General features: G+C 40.6%; 1 protein-coding gene across 1 annotated transcript in view; it reads right to left on the bottom strand.

Annotated features, from left to right (window-relative positions):
- SLC15A5 (solute carrier family 15 member 5) overlaps positions 1–16,780 on the bottom strand; it is a 93,233-nt gene that overhangs the window by 31,417 nt on the left and 45,036 nt on the right. The window contains exons 6-7 of the mRNA XM_081590517.1: positions 14,028–14,216; positions 2,988–3,116 (exon numbers count right to left, since the gene is read on the bottom strand). Coding sequence (XP_081446643.1) covers positions 2,988–3,116; positions 14,028–14,216 — 318 coding nt within the window. The remainder of the gene's footprint in view (positions 1–2,987; positions 3,117–14,027; positions 14,217–16,780) is intronic.

The raw sequence follows: 16,780 nt of genomic DNA, 5'->3' as shown, positions 1-16,780 counted from the left end.
CTATGGAACCTACTCTTTTAACGTTGTACATTATTGCCCCAAATATTTATTGAATGTTTTGAAGAGTTGCTATGTGGATAGAAAAACTAGGTTTATTCTGTGAAATATATTTATCAACAGATGGGTTACTTCTCAAAGTAGAGAACATTTCCTGGGCAGTAGGAGAAGATTGTGCATCTTCTAGTTTTGGGTACAGTGTTAGATTAGATGACCTCTACAGTGACATCCAATTGCAAGATTCTAACTGATTAGGATATGACTTGATGTAACACAGTATTAGTATGAATAGAAAAATATTTTAAAGAAGTAAATTAAATCAATTAGCTGTAATTTAAATGGTGTTCTTTTAAATATAAGTTTAGAGACTGCTCCTCCCCTCTGCCTCACATCGCATGATGCTAAGATGTCCTCACTGTGTGTTCTTGGTAGACCTCCTTTAATGGGCACCAAACTCTGCCAAGACTACATAAACTTTTGAGCTTTCATGGCGGCTCAGTGGTAAAGAATCAGCCTGCCAATGCAGGAAACGTGGGTTCCACCCCTGATCCGGGAAGATCTCACCTGCGGTAGAGCACCTAAGCCCATGTGCCACAACTATTGAGCCTGAGCTCTAGAGCCAGGGAGCCACAACTACTGAGCCCATGCACCCTAGAGCCTGTGCTCGGCAAGGAGAGAAGCCACTGCAGTGAGAAGCCTGCCCACTGCAACTAGAGAGTAGCCGCTTTGTCAGCTTTATAAGATTGTTGTAATAGACCCAGTAATGTTATATAACAGATCCTACCATACTATGCAGATTCTCAGTAAAAATAGATTTTCAGTAAAATATATTTGCAAGAAGAGTTGTGTGTAAAAAGGAAATTGTCTGGCCTTTCTTCCTGGTTCCTGGGAGGTAAACTCTAAAATCTCTGAATTTCCCAAGTGACTGAAGTGTCTTTGTTATTCAAGGTTGGCTCGTTAGGCCCCACCTGATGGTTTTTGTTAATGGCGTGACTCAGAATGGGAGCTGGCAAGCCTGGAAGACCAACCTTAGGGTTAGAGGGTTGGGATTTTGAGCCACAGGGTGGGTATCAGCCCAGTCTCTGGGGAGAGAAGAGAAGCTGGAGACTGAGTTCAATTACATGGCCAATGGTTCAGTCAATCCTGCCCACATAAGATAGAAGTGTTAGTCGCTCAGTCATGTCCAACTCTTAGTGAACCCAAGGACTGTAGCCCGCCAAGCTCCTCTGTCCATGGGACTCTCTAGGCAAAAATACTGGAGTGGGTAGCTATTCCCTTCTCCAGGGAATCTTCTTGACCTGGGGATCGAACCTGGGTCTTCCTACATTGCAGGCAGATTCTTTACAGTCTGAGACACCAGGGAAGCCCCTACCTCAATAAAAACTCTGCACACTGAAGCTCAGGTAAGCTTTCCTGGGTGACAGTGCTCTGTGTACTGTCACACATGATGTGCCAGTTGGGTACCACATCTCTGAGGATGAAACAAGCTTTGTTTCTGGAATCCTCCTAGACCTTGTTTCATGCATCTCTGCCTTTATCTCATTCCGATTTGTATTTTTTTGCTATAATAAAGCTGTAATCACAAGTATTGTGCTTCCTAGCAAATTATCAGTTCTGAGGGGGAGTCTATGGGGAATCTCCACATTTATAGCCAGCTTATCAAAAGATGTTTAGGTAGAGGTAATGGGAAGATTTTTCCAAGTCATCTTATAAAATCCTAATACCAGTGTTATAGGCTTTGTTTACATTTAAAGGCTCCGATCATCAGAGATGTCAACAAATTCTGTTGTTCACACTTAGTTATGACAGGTTGAATGTGAGCTCTTAAGAACTGAAACCATGTCTCACATAATTCCATGTATTAATAACGTAGAGCCTGGCACGTGGTAATTACTCATTACATACTTTGGCTTACCTTTCTCAGTTAACTAAGAACAGGGTTTGATCTTAACAATCAAAGACTGTAGACTTGTTCCTTGAACTCTACTATACCTATCATTTAATTTATTACTCAATTTTATTGCTTCCCTACACCCCTGGAAATTTTGTGAGGATCTGGAAGTTAATTTTGCTTGGCATGGTATCTCTAGTACCCAATATGGTACCTGGAACAGAGTGGATCCTCCATAAATGTTTTTTAAATGGATACCTAGTGTTAAAAGGAGTTTCTCGTTCATAGAATTTATTTTTTCCATAGTTGGAAGGTAGGTAAATTAAATTTATTTGTAGAGAATATGAATATTTGTTTACATTTTTTAAATGTATTGTATTTTTGAAAGGAGAGAACAAAAAGCTTGCAGTATTTCCCATAAAATAAGCACAAGCAAATTTAATAAATTTTAAGTTGTATTAACATCTCAAAACAAATAAAAGAAAAAGTCTGTAGATTTAAAATACAGCCAAAGACATTTTGTCATGACAGCTAATCTTTAATGTTACCCTGTTTGATTTTTCTACCAGCCCATGTAAGAGTAGTACTTTTTATGTAGCATTTGACTTTTTCAGATTGGTTGTTTCTTCTGACCAAAATATCTATTGGGAAATTTTTCCAATTCAACTCACAATTTCTCTTTGGTTGCACAGACTATATTTCTAGATAAAAGATCATCCAGATACCCCCATCCCCCTATATTTACACAGGACTTACCTTTTCTAAGGGTTATCTATGACCCATTATTGAATACAGCCCTGTTGAAAAACCTAATAAGAATATAATGACCAGTTTGCATTAAAGTACAATAAAGACAGCAGACAGGGTCTCATGAGAAGTGACATTCTGTAATTACCTCCTCCTATCAAAAGAAAAACAATTCCCAGAAATTAATGAATACAGCAAGAGTCTATTTCCTATCTTAATTCTATCTTAATTGCAAGAGTGGATCAATTAAAAAAAAGACTACGCTGGCAAAGCCTCTCTTAACGTTTTGTCTCTCAATTCTCTAGTCATCAAATCAATATATATATAAGCAAACCACGGAACTATTTTTTACCTTCTGAGATGAGGTGGACCAACTCCAACAGCAGTGCCCCCGTGAAACAAGCAAATCCATTGATCAGTGTCACGCAATTCATAAAGGTTCCTCTGATGGTACTTGGAACAAATCTGTATATTACAAGGACTGAGAAGACAAAAGTTCAGAATTTTGAGCTTTATTTCTTTTTTTAAACTTTTTATTTTATATTGGAGTATAGCCAATTAGCAGTGCCGTGATAGCTTTAGATGAACAGCAAAGGGACTCAGCCATAAATACACATGCATCCATTCTCCCATAAATTCCCCTCCCATCCAGGCTGCCATATAACATTGGGCCAAGTTCCCTGTGCTATACAGTAGGTCCTTGTTGTTTATTTATTTTAAATACAGGAGTGTGTATATATTGATCCCAAACTCCCTAACTATCCCTTCCCTCCATTCTTCCTCCCAGCAACCATAAGTTCATAGAAAATTCTCTCTAAAGTAAAAGTATAGACACTCTTCAAATCGGTATTGATCATACCTCAAAGAAAGTTTACTGATGCAGGTAAAATTTCTGTTGCGCCTTGTTAACATTGGGCTTCCCTTGTGGCTCAGCTGGTAAAGAATCCACCTGTGATGCAGGAGACCTGGGTTTGATCCCTGGGTTGGGAAGATCTCCTGGAGAAGGGAAAGGCTACTACTCCAGTATTCTGGCCTGGAGAATTGCATGGACTATATAGTCAATGGATTGCAAAGAGTCAGACATGACTGAGCGACTTTCACTTCACTTTTGTTAACATTACTAGAGTAAGATAACAGTATTATGGACTCTATGGGAGAGGGTGGGGGCAGGATGATATGGGAGAATGGCACTGAAGCCTGTAAATTATCATATGTGAAATGAATTGCCAGTCCAGTTTCGATGCATGATACAGGGCGCTCAGGGCTGGTGCACCGGGATGACCCGGAGGGATGGGATGGGGAGGGAGGTGGGAGGGGGATTCTGAAAGGGGAAAACATGTACACCCATGGTGGATTCATGTCAATGTATGGCAAAACAAATACAATATTGTAAAGTTAAAAATAGATAAATAAACTAATTTTAAAAAAATAAATAAATAAAAGGAAAAAAAACGCTTGCTCCTTGGAAGAAAAGTTATGACAAACCTAGACAGTGTATTAAAAAGCAGAGGCATTACTTTGCCAACAAAGGTCTGTATAGTCAAAGCTATGTTTTTCCCAGTAGTCATGTATGGATGTGAGAGTTGGACCATGAAGAAAGCTGAGTGCCAAAGAACTGATGCTTTTGAATTGTGGTGTTGGAGAGACTCTTGAAAGTCCCTTGCACTGCAAGGAAATCCAATCAGTCAATCCTAAAGAAAATCAGTCCTGAATATTCACTGGAAGGACCAATGCTGAAGCTGAAACTCCAAAACTTTGGCCACCTGATGTGAAGAACTGACTCATTAAGGAGAAGAAGGGGACGACAGAGGATGAGATGGTTGGATGGCATCACCGATTTGATGGATATGAGTTTGAGCAAGCTCCAGGAGTTGGTGATGGACAGGGAAGCCTGGAGTGCTGCAGTCCATGGTGTCACAAAGAGTCAGACATGACTGAGTGACTGAACTGAACTGATATTATGTTACAGTTTACAGATATCTACAAGGAATAAAATGTGGCAAAATACACTCCTATATAGCTATAAAGAAAATTTAAGTGCTAGGTGGTTGAGTGTCCCAAAATATTCACCCAAGTTATACGTCAATTTGAATATTTCTTATGGATTTTGGATTGAGCTAAGGCTTGTACTGGAGAGTATCATGCGTGCATGCTAAGTTGCTTCAGTTGTATTTGACCCTTTGTGACCCCATGGACTGAAGTCTGCCAGGCTCCTCTGTCCACGGGATTCTTCAGATAAGAATACTGGAGTGGGTTGCTGTGCCTGCCTCTAAAGGATCTTCCTGACCCAGAGATTGATCCATCCTGCGCCTCTTACATCTCCTGCATTGGCAGGTGGATTCTTTACCACTAGCACCACCTGGGAAGACTTGTACTGGATAGTATCATGATGATATCAGTAAGTTCTATGATTCTGTTCTCCTATATACATCATTAGATTCCCTGTGGAAATCTCAGTCTATCATAGAAAACTAGCATGGCGAATAGCATAAGCTCTGGACTTAGATAAGCTTATGATAAAATCCTGGGTCAGATGTTTACTACCTCTGTGATTTTAGGTTGTTGTTTAGTCACTAAGTCATGCCCAACTCTTTGCAACCCTATGGACTGTAACCCGCCAGGCTCCTCGGTCCATGGCATTCTCCAGGCAAGAATACTGGAGTGGGTTGCCATTTCCTTCTCCAGGGGATCTTTCTGACCCAGGGATCGAACCCATGTCTCCTGCTTGGTAGGCAGATTCTTTACTTAAACTTCTCAAGCCTCAGTCTTCTTCTCTATGAAATGGTAGTAAGATCATTCATTATGCACTTATTTAAGGTGTATGACTGTTACTTGCTATAATTTATACAAGAACTGAATAAGGTTAGCTATTTGTAACAATTTTACCAAATCAAATATCCCCTATTTGTGCAAGACACTATGCAAATCCTTTTATATGCATTAAAAAATTTGTTTTTTTTGCTGCACCTCATGGTTTGCGGGATCCTAGTTCACCAATCAGGGATTGAACCCAGACCCTCATCAGTGAAAGTGTGGAGTCTAAACTACTGGACTGCCAGGGAATTCCCTTTTTATTTATTTATTTTTATATGCATTTAAATATCCCATTTAAGGAGAGGCAGTAGCTTAAGCGTTGGGTCTCCAGAATGGTTATCTTTTTCCTCCCAAGTCATTGTTGGAATAGTAGTAATGATGGTTGTAAGGGTTGAAAAGAAAATTATGAAGGAAAGTTTTTATTTCAAATTTCAATTAAACACAGTGTTTAAATATCAGAAATAAACGAAGTAAGCATATATAATTGTATACATTTCATATCAACATAACGATGAATAGCCATCTTAGGGATACAAACTAAAATCTTTACAGTATTTACTATAATTTGATACCTGTGGTTTGCTTCATAGTTATATCATGAAGAGGAAGACATTATGTGAATGAGGGTAGAGATGAGACAGTTTGGGCCATGTGCAGAAAATTATCAGAGCTGGAATGTGAATACATGGGAGTTTATTGTACTAATCTCTCTCTTTTGTATATAAGTGGCAAAAAATTGTAAAGAAACACACTAAATAATATAAATGGTTTTAGCTCTGAGTGGCTGAATGATTGGATTTTTAATTTTCCTTCCTACTCTTTTGTACTTAGCAAATTTTTCTGCAATGAGAGATTGCAAATAAATATTGAAGCTCTTTTTAAAAAGAAAGGTGGTGATAGAAAACTGATATGCCATGAACACTAAATTTCTAGTTTCACTCTCTCTACAAAGAATGAGATTTAATTATCTTCCCCCTTCCCTTTCAGGAAGATTTCACCCATAGTTTGCCTATACTTTACCCAAGTAAAACTCCGCATTTGTCCAGCACTTTTTAAAAAATTTAATTTTATTGTTGGCTGCCTGGGTCTTCAGTGTGGCTAGTGGACTTAATCATCCCGAGGCATGTAGGATCTTAGTTCCCAGACCAGGGATTGAACTCCCATCTGCATTGGAAGGTGAATTCTTAACCACTGGACCATCAGGGAAGTCCCTTGTCCAGCACTTTTAAATGAACTTACTAATCAGTTCAGTTCAGTTGCTCAGTAATGTCTGACTCTTTGTGACCCCATGAATCACAGCACGCTAGGCCTCCCTGTCCATCACCAACTTCTGGAGTTTACCCAAACTCATGTCCATTGAGTCGGTGATGCCATCCAACCATCTCATCCTCTGTGGTCCCCTTCTCCTCTTGCCCCCAATCCTTCCCAGCATCAGGGTCTTTTCCAGTGAGTCAGCTCTTCCCATCAGGCGGCCAAAGCTTTGGAGCTTCAGCTTCAACATCAGTCCTTCCAATGAACACCCAGGACTGATCTCCTTTAGGATGGACTGGTTGGATCTCCTTTCAGTCCAAGGGACTCTCAAGAGTCTTCTCCAACACCACAGTTCAAAAGCATCAGCTCATCGGCACTCAGCTTTCTTCACAGGCCAACTCTCACATCCATACATGCTGCTGCTGCTGCTGCTGCTGCTAAGTCGCTTCAGTCGTGTCCAACTCTGTGCCCACCAGGCTTCCCCGTCCCTGGGGTTCTCCAGGCAAGAACACTGGAGTGGGTTGCCATTTCCTACTCCAATGCATGAAAGTGAAAAGTGAAAGTGAAGTCGCTCAGTCGTGTCCGACTCTTAGCGACCCCATGGACTGCAGCCTACCAGGCTCCTCTGTCCGTGGGATTTTCCAGGCAAGAGTACTGGAGTGGGGTGCCAATCCATACATGACTACTGGAAAAACCATAGCCTTGACTAGACGGACCTTTGCTGGCAAAGTAACGTTTCTGCTTTTTAATATGCTGTCTAGGTTGGTCATAACTTCCCTTCCAAGGAGTAAGCGTCTTTTAATTTCATGGCTGCAATCACTATCTGCAGTGATTTTGGAGCCCCAAAAAATAAAGTCACCCACTGTTTCCACTGTTTCCCCATCCATTTCCCATGAAGTGATGAGACCAGATGCCATTATCTTAGTTTTCTGAATGTTGAGCTTTAAGCCAACTTTTTCACTCTCCTCTTTCACTTTCATCAAGAGGCTTTTTTGTTCCTCTTCACTTTCTGCCATAAGGGTGGTGTGATCTGCATATCTGAGGTTATTGATATTTCTCTCAGAAATCTTGATTCTAGCTTGTGCTTCCTCTAGCCCAGCGTTTCTCATGATGTACTCTGCATATAAGTTAAATAAGCAGGGTGACAATATACAGCCTTGACGTACTCCTTTTCCTATTTGGAACCAGTCTGTTGTTCCATGTCCAGTTCTAACTGTAGCTTCTTGACCTGCATACAGGTTTCTCAAGAGACAGGTCAGGTGGTCTGGTATTTCCATCTCTTTGAGAATTTTCCACAGTTTATTGTGATGCACACAGTCAAAGGCTTTGGCATAGTCAATAAAGCAGAAATAGATGTTTTTCTGGAACACTCTTGCTTTTTCGATGATCCAGAAGATGTCGGCAATTTGATCTCTGGTTCCTCTGCCTTTTCTAAAACCAGCTTGAACATCTGGAAGTTCACGGTTCACGTATTGCTGATACTTAATGTAAATGTATTACTACTCCTTCCTGTATTTATTTAATGTTTTCATTTTGCTTTCTCCCTGTTCTTCATGTGTTTTTATTTATCATTCAACAAACATTTAAAGGAATCTCTGTGCTTCAGATGTGCTGAAGTACTAAGGCTGAGGGTGGGAGAAAGCATCAGTACATCTTCCCTGGATTTTAAACTCTGGGAGGGCAGAGAACAGAGATATGCATAATACTAAGGGCAGCACTAACCATGTGCTTAATATCACAAATATTGTTATTGGAGATTAAGGTAGTGATGATGAGAAGTAAAATACTGTGAAGAAAGGCTTCAAATATTGGCAGCAGGAGACGTGGGTACCAGAGCTGTCTTGTGCCCTGCAAATTACCTGCAGGAGTTTGAGGCCAAGCTTGCAATTTTCTCAGGAAGATCCAAAGGAAAGTGCAAGAGAAACACTGAAGAGGCTTTGGGCAGGAATGACTCAGTTACAAAAGGGATTTGGCTGATGAACTTTCCTCTTTCTAAATACGAGGAGACAAACAATGGGCAGGAAGATGAAGTAGGCCGATTTCTTTCAGTGAGAAAAAGCAGAACGTTCGGGCCCATTATTACTTTGCTAGTTAATTATTAATCCTGTGCTTTTCTCTGGCTAGAACTTCTGGTGCGGTATATAATTCATGAGCACACTTAGCCAGCTCTCTGCCTGCTGGTTAATCTCTCTTTGGTGGCATTTTCCTCGTTTTGAAAACCTCTGGTTCCCTTTTATAGGACTTCGCTTTTCAAGTCCTCCGATCTGCAATTTTAGGCACCTACTTGCCTGTTTTGATCTTTTTGACTTGGTGATCATCGACTTGATTTTTTTTAGGTTCCATGATATTTCTGTTAGCATGCTGTAGTATAGATGTAATCAACAAGTCTGCCACTATTCTAAAATCCTCATTTTACTGTGAAAAGTGTTAGTTGCTCAGTTGTGTCTGACTCTTTGCTACCTCATGGACTTTATAGCCCACCAGGCTCCTCTGTCCATGGAATTCTCCAGGCAAGAATAGCCATTCCCTTCTTCAGGGCATCTTCTGGACCCAGGGATCAAACCTGAGTCACCGGCATTGCAGGCAGATTTCCTAATGCTTGAGCCAGCAGGGAAGATCATTTTACTGTGAAGACACAGTAAAAAATATACAGTGTACGGGGAAGCTGGTTTTGTTGCCAAAGAGCGAGTTGAAATGTGTCTCCAGGTGGAGACTGTAGTGTTTGCAGAGATGCCCATCACAGCTTATGTGGAATCTACAAACTACAGAGCCATAACTGCCTTCCTCAGGCACCTGGTACTGGGGACTCATTGCTGAAAATTTCTTTTACTTCACTTGTTCTTAAACAGTTAAAATGTGTTTATTGCATTTGGTGAGGGGTCGTTTTGAACATGTGGAGAAGTATGGCAGAACTAGAAAATGGAACTTTATCCTATTACCATTTTCAGATCATTATTCCTCCTTCATTTCTACAAAATCTTCAACTCTGAATCTCATGTTACCGGGTTAGATCACCTAACATTTCTTTTCTGTGCTGTCAGCTGCCAATCTCTGTGACATTTTCTTGTATTTTTCAAAGTCATCGGCTCCCCTCTCATGGTTACACTCTCTGGTTCCACTCTGCCTTAATTCTTGACAGTTTTTAAAAATTACATATTTTTTGATGTGGACTATTTCTGTCTTTTTTGAATTTGGTATACAATATTGCTTCTGTTTTATTTTTTGGCCTCAACACGTGGGATTTTAGTCCCCCAGTGAACTCAGCCCTCCTGAATTGGAAAGTGAAGTCTTAACCACTGGACCTCCCTGGCAATTTTAACACACACATACGTATAGATCATCTTTCCAACCTTCCATTCTGCCATATCTTGGTTTTTCAGTTCCATGGCCCCCTATCCAATGTCCTTGTCCCCCACTTGACCTTAGCCATACACACCTATGGACACATGCTGAATCTTGTACCTCAGGCCAGGGGCTGGTGAACTACGGTCAGGTAAGGTCCAGCTGCCATCTATTTATAAATAAAGTTTAATTGGGACACAGCCACGCCCATTGATTGTATATCATCTCTGATGGCTTATACACCACAATCACAGAGTTCAGTAGTTGCAACAGAAACCAGTGCAAAACCGAACCACTTACTATCTGAAAATTTTAACAGAAAGTTTGCCAACGCACACCCCAGAGTAGTAATTGTCACTGATCCATAATCTCAACTTTGTGCACTGTCCTCTGACTACCATCTTCCAGCTTCCCAGTTTACTCTCGATGGCTCAACCATCAGAATGCTTGTCCTCCTTCAGGGCCTCCACTCCATTACTCCTTTCATTATTTTCACCTCTTTCATGCCCTACATGTTCTCACTACTCTTTTTATCCAAGCTAAGTTCCATGGTCAACTATTAGCATCATATTCTTCCATGTTCCCTCATTTCTTTGCCTGTCTCTTGCCTTCTGGAAATTGACTGGCAAGATAATTCACTATCTGCTCTTAGATCCATGCAGTCTGATGTAGCTAGAGAAAACCACATAACTCTGTTGACCAATTCACTTCTTAAAAATTTTTTATTTTATTTATTTATTTGGCTGTGCCAGGTCTTAGTTGCAGCACAGTGGTGGTGGTTCGGTCTCTAAGCTGTGTCCGATTCTTTGCGACCCCATGGACTGTAGCCTGCCAGACTCATTTGTCCATGGGATTTCCCAGGCAAGAATACTGGAGTGGGCTGCCATTTCCTTCTCTAGATGTGGCATGCAGGATTTTTTAGTTGTGGCATGTGAATTCTTAGTTGTGGCATGTGGGATCTAGTTTCCCAAACAAATGATCGAACCTGGGCCCCTCGGAGCAAAAATAAGTTTGACACCTTACCAGTTTATCTCTTCCTCACTCCCCCAACTGCATGAGACCCTTTGCATTTTCTTGCCAGACACACTCCCACCTGTGCATTTACATACCATTTTTCCAGCATTGATGTTTATTAAAAATATTTTAAACAACTCACACCTAAGTCCACTATATCTCTGGAATATTAAATCTTTTATTTATTTTTTTTAAATAAGAAGTATACATGGGATTAGAGACCAGGTGAATAGAAAAGGAGATGATGAGACAGGACCAGATTTAAATTATATTTCAGAGTAAAAAGTAAGACTTGCTGTTGGATTGGAGGTGAGAAGTAAGGAGAAAAAAAGGACTTTGGATGACTGGTGACAAAGACACAATACTGTTCCCACTATCAGATCTCCTGGTGTTCGAGTTGTGGGAGGTGTGGTTTTCTACTATGGCCTATGAGCCAGACATCTGCGCTTGAGCCGTGAGTCTTGGACTATTAATTTACCTGAAGCATAGTAACAATAATAATAGCACACATGTGCTGTGCTATGCTTAGTCACTCAGTCGTGTCCGACTCTTTTTGACCCCACAGACTGTAGCCCACCAGGTTCCTCTGTCCTTGGGGATTCTCCAGGCAAGAATACTGGAGTGGGTTGCCATGCCCTCCACCAAGGGATCTTCCCAACCCAAGGATCAAATCCAGATCTCCCCCATTGCAGACAGATTCTTACTGTCTGAGCCACCAGGGAAGCTATACAATTGTTAATGGTGAATGCTGTCTATCCTATTTATTGTCTATGTACACTCTGCTTTTTGCTTTATATGAAATATTTCTCTTAGTCCTTACAACATCCCTTCCTCATTTTACAGATAATGAGAAAGGCTCGGAAATGCAGAATAATTGTGCCAAGGTCACACAACTAGTTAATGGCTGAACTGGGTTTGAATTCAGTTCTGCCTGACTTTAAGATTCATGGATATTAACAACTATGCCATACTGCCTTCCAGAAGAATGATTCTTGATTTCATAGTTCAAAACACCCTCTCACATTTTATGTCATTTAATTCTCAGGAGTAGGTTTCATTCCCATTGACTGTTACATCGATGCTGTGATACGAGGAAGAATTATAAGTATTTCCATTTTAAAGGTCTAAAAGGTGAAGCTTAGTGGTTAAGTGGATTTTTAAGGTCACATGTGTAGTTAATAACAAGGCTGGAAATTAAAATGAAATCTTCTGCTCCCTGTCCCATGAGCTCTATAGAGGAAAAGTCAGTGGACTTAGAGGGACCTCAGTTTTCAGATGGGAAATCAGGGATGGATGGACTAAGTGCTTAATATGACATGATCTGCCTTTTTAACTCTCTGGTTAAAAGTACCTTTCTGGCTTTCAAATGTTGAACCACAATTGCTTAGCTGGCTGGGAATTTCCTGACTGTGTTCACTCATCAAATTCATTGATTCCTTGATGACTCAAGCAGTAAAGAGTTCATCTGCATTGTAGGAGACACAGGAGATTCGGGTTCGATCCCTGGGTCAGGAAGATCCCCTGGAGGAGGGAATAGCAACCCACTCCAGTATTCTTGCTTGGAAAATCCCATGGACAGAGGAACCTGGCGGGCTATAGTCCACGGGGTCGCAAAAGAGCTGGACATGACTTAGCAGCTGAGCACATGAGCATTCACTCATCATCTTCATTCATTTACCTATAAAATGTCAGCTGACTACTTGCAACAATTCTCTGGACACATCAGGGAAGCCACAAACATTTGTGTGGTGACATTCTTTTATACTATTTTCATATTCCCTGTAGTGTCAAACAGTGATAGCCACATCTTAGAATCTCATAAAATTATTTATTTCATGGGAATGAAATGACTTAAAATTATAAAAAAGAAGTCTAACATACATATATGGCTGTAATTACACAACTAATTTTATTTTTACTTTTTTCAAAGAATTAACTTGATGTCATAAAAATGTATGTGTGTGTGCATATATATTAAATACATATATATATATATTGCTTTGAGGAATTCAAGAATAATTGAAGATAATAGAATAATTGAAGATGTTAGACAAGAGAATTAGAATTGTCATCTATGAAAATTGCTCAAAAGTTTGAGTTGAGCAGATAGAATGGGAGAGACATTAGAGGCAGGAAGAGAGTCAGGAAGTTATAAAAGTAGTTTTGGTAAAGTCAAATTGGCTTGAGTTACAGTCAGGATTCTCTGTGTGGGGAACTTATAAGGAAGACAGAAATGTAAGATGCAGTAGATCACATTAATAAGTATACACACACACACACACACACACACACACTCTCACACATGCATATTGCAATTTTGTAAGAAGTCACTGAAATACTTTGATGAGTTTTGAAGTGGCTAGTTTAATTAATATCAGCATCTAGATGATACAGATAACCCTTGATACTTAATAAAGTTATTTTGAACCTGTCTTATGAAACGTTAGTGATCACACTTAATTTAGTGTCATTTAATTGAAAGACTCTGAGTTGTCTGGAAAACTGGCTCAAACTTTCATTTCATTTGCATGTTTATATCCTCGAAACATACACTACAAATGTCATTTTTGGAGGGAGTATATAAGTGAGTTTATCTATGAATGAGAGGGAGAGGGAGGGAAGAGGGAAGGGAGAAGATCAGAGGAAAGGTTACATATCCGTCTTGTCTTCTAGGTTTTAGCAAAATTTTCTCCTGTTGTGTATTTGACCAAATGATTGCTACCTTTAACCAGATTAGTAAATCTTCCATTCCACCCTATCAACATTCAGGTAGAATTAATCATTGTCTGTATGTGGTAAAGGAACGAAGAGAAATTATAATTTCTTTTTAAATGAGAGTGATGCCTAAGCTTGTTCTGAAGCATTGTGGGAAATTTCTGGGGCAGGACCAGATTTCCAACCACTTGAGGCGATGTACTCCGTGTGAAGACACAGTATATTCCAACAGGAGGTGAAAAAAATTATTACTCACAGGCTGGGTTGATCAGGGTTTCAGCTACTTCGAGTAAAACGTATTGAAGAACCAGGTGGGACCAGGGCATGGAGGAGACAGTGACAGCTTTGCCTGAAAGAGGTTGTTCCACTGAAGGGAAGTGCTTTCTTTGTATTTCAAAGAAGCCGGCTACCAACACAGACAAGGCAGCAGAAAGATTGCCAGCGACTGAAGAAAAAGAATGCAAAAGATCGCAGCACTGTTTACAATAGCCAGGACATGGAAGCAACCTAGATGTCCATCAGCAGACGAATGGATAAGGAAGCTGTGGTACATATACACAATGGAATATTACTCAGCCATTAAAAAAGATACATTTGAATCGGTTCTACTGAGATGGATGAAACTGGAGCCCATTATACAGAGTGAAGTAAGCCAGAAAGAAAAACAACAATACAGTATACTAATGCATATATGTGGAATTTGAAAGATGGTAACGATAACCCTATATGCGAGACAGAATAAGAGACACAGATGCATGGAACAATTTTATGGACTCTGAGGGAGAAGGTGAGGGTGGGACGTTCTGGGAGAATAGCATTGAAACATGTATATCATCATATGTGAAACAGAACACCATTCCATGTTCGATGCATGTGACAAGGGCTCAGGGCCGGGGCAATGGGATGATCCAGAAGGATGGGATGGGGAGGGATGTGGGTGGGGGGTCCAGGAAGGGGAACACATGTAAACCCATGGCTGATTCATGTCAATGTATGGCAAAAACTATTACAATATTGTAAAGTAATTAGCCCCCAACTAAAATAAATAAATTTATAAAAAAAAAAAAATTTTAAAAAGTCACTGAATTAGAGTATCTCCTGCCATATCTATAAACAAGGATGTCACAGCCATCTATGATTCTGGCCCTCCAAATGGAAATTTTTCAACCCGGAGGGCCTCCAAAGGAAGAACAATCCCTGTGATATAGCTGCCGACACGACACTCCCTACAGGCTGGAGTGAGAGGGTGGGCAGATGGGGATGTGAAAATGCAAGATTACTGGCCCCAGATAGCTGAGGTGCATACGAAAGGAATGAATTCAGTGAGTCCAGACGCTTGCATCTTCCGAGACATGCATGTGTGCCTGCTAAGTCACATCAGTCATGTCTGACTCTTTGTAACTCCATGGACTGTAGCCTGCCAGGCTCCTCTGTCCATGGGATTGTCCAGGCAAGAATACTGGAGTGGGCTGTCATGCCCTCTTCTCCCATACATAGAAGAGCGCTAAATTCCTTACCTTGAGATACCTGGTTTTCTTTAATTAACAGTAATCTTTGATGTTCAGACTATCTGCTCCCTTTGTTGCAAATTTCTATATAATCTGACTTCATCCCCCACCTTCTCAGAGCAGTTTCTCGGGGCTACTTGAGATGCTGCCTCCTTGGCTTGAAATCCTAAAAATTCCCATCAAATGGAACAGCTCTCTACCTTCAGGTTGTGACTAGATTTTTTTAGTCGACACCCCCGAGCAGTGTAATAGGCCACAGTATTTCACATTGACACTAGAGGATGTTTCCTCAACATTTTGTTATTGTTATTCTGGGGATGTCCAGATGTCAGCTGACTGTGCTGTGTGATTTTCCTATGCTTAGGCTTTGGTCTCTCAGAAATGGCTGCTTTAGCTCCCTGTTTCCTGACTGACTGTCCATATGGCCTCAGGTATTTAACCTCACTATCATTTTCCTTGGCTCCGTGTGTGTGTGCTTAGTCGCTCAGTCGTGTCTGACTCTGCAACCCATGGACTATAGCCCACCAGACTCCTCTGTCCATGGGGATTCTCCAGGCAAGAATACTGGAGTTGGTTGCCATGCCCTCCTCCAGGGAATCCTCCCAACCCAGGATTGAACCCAGGTCTCCCGCATTGCAGGCAGATTCTTTACAATCTGATCCACCAGGGAAGCCCTTCCTTGACTCTAAAAGGTGGTTACTTTGTAGGATGGCTGAGATTTAAATAAGATCACATACAGGTAATACTGGGCTTCCTTGGTGGCTCAGAGGGAAAGAATCCGCCTGCAATACAGAAGACGCAGGAGACGTGGGTTCAATCCCTGGGTCGGGAAGATCCCTTGGAGAAGGGCATGGGAATCTGCTCCAGTATTCTTGCCTGGAGAATCCCATGGACAGAGGAGCTTGGTGGGCTACAGTCCGTAGAGTGGCAAAGAGTTGGACATGACTGAGGTGACTGAGCATGCGCGCACACCCAGGTATTATTGTAACAGTTCCTGGTAGCAATTAGTAGCAATTATTGTTGAAGCTAAAGCAATGGTTTTGAAATTTTATCCTCAGATAAAATATATTATTCTGAAAATATTTAAAATCTATGTCTGAATAAAAAATGATTTGGGAAAACGTAAAATAAATGATGTCTTCAAAAGATTGTAATTATTATTTAAAAAAAGGTTATGAAATAAACTGTAAGCATTATCAGTCCTTGGTTTTCTGACATTTCTCTAATCCCTGTAGAAAAAGTAAAGTAGCTATTACAGAATTAAAGATTAGGAACTTTTGCTTAGGAAAAACTATTAAATGTAGTTAAGTAGGTACGCAGGTCAGGAAGCAACAGTTAGAACTGGACATGGAACAACAGACTGGTTCCAAATAGGAAAAGGAGTACAACAAGGCTGTATATTGTCACCCTGCTTATTTAACTTCTATGCAGAGTACATCATGAGAAACGCTGGGCTAGAGGAAGTGCAAGCTGGAATCAAGGTTGCTGGGAGAAATATCAA

The sequence above is a fragment of the Giraffa tippelskirchi genome, chromosome 4 (assembly GCF_054371585.1).
Source record: "Giraffa tippelskirchi isolate mGirTip1 chromosome 4, T2T-mGirTip1v1.2.pri, whole genome shotgun sequence".
Lineage (NCBI taxonomy): Eukaryota > Metazoa > Chordata > Mammalia > Artiodactyla > Giraffidae > Giraffa > Giraffa tippelskirchi.
The sequence above is the reverse complement of the archived record's forward strand: the minus strand, read 5'-3'. Positions and strand labels throughout refer to the sequence as shown.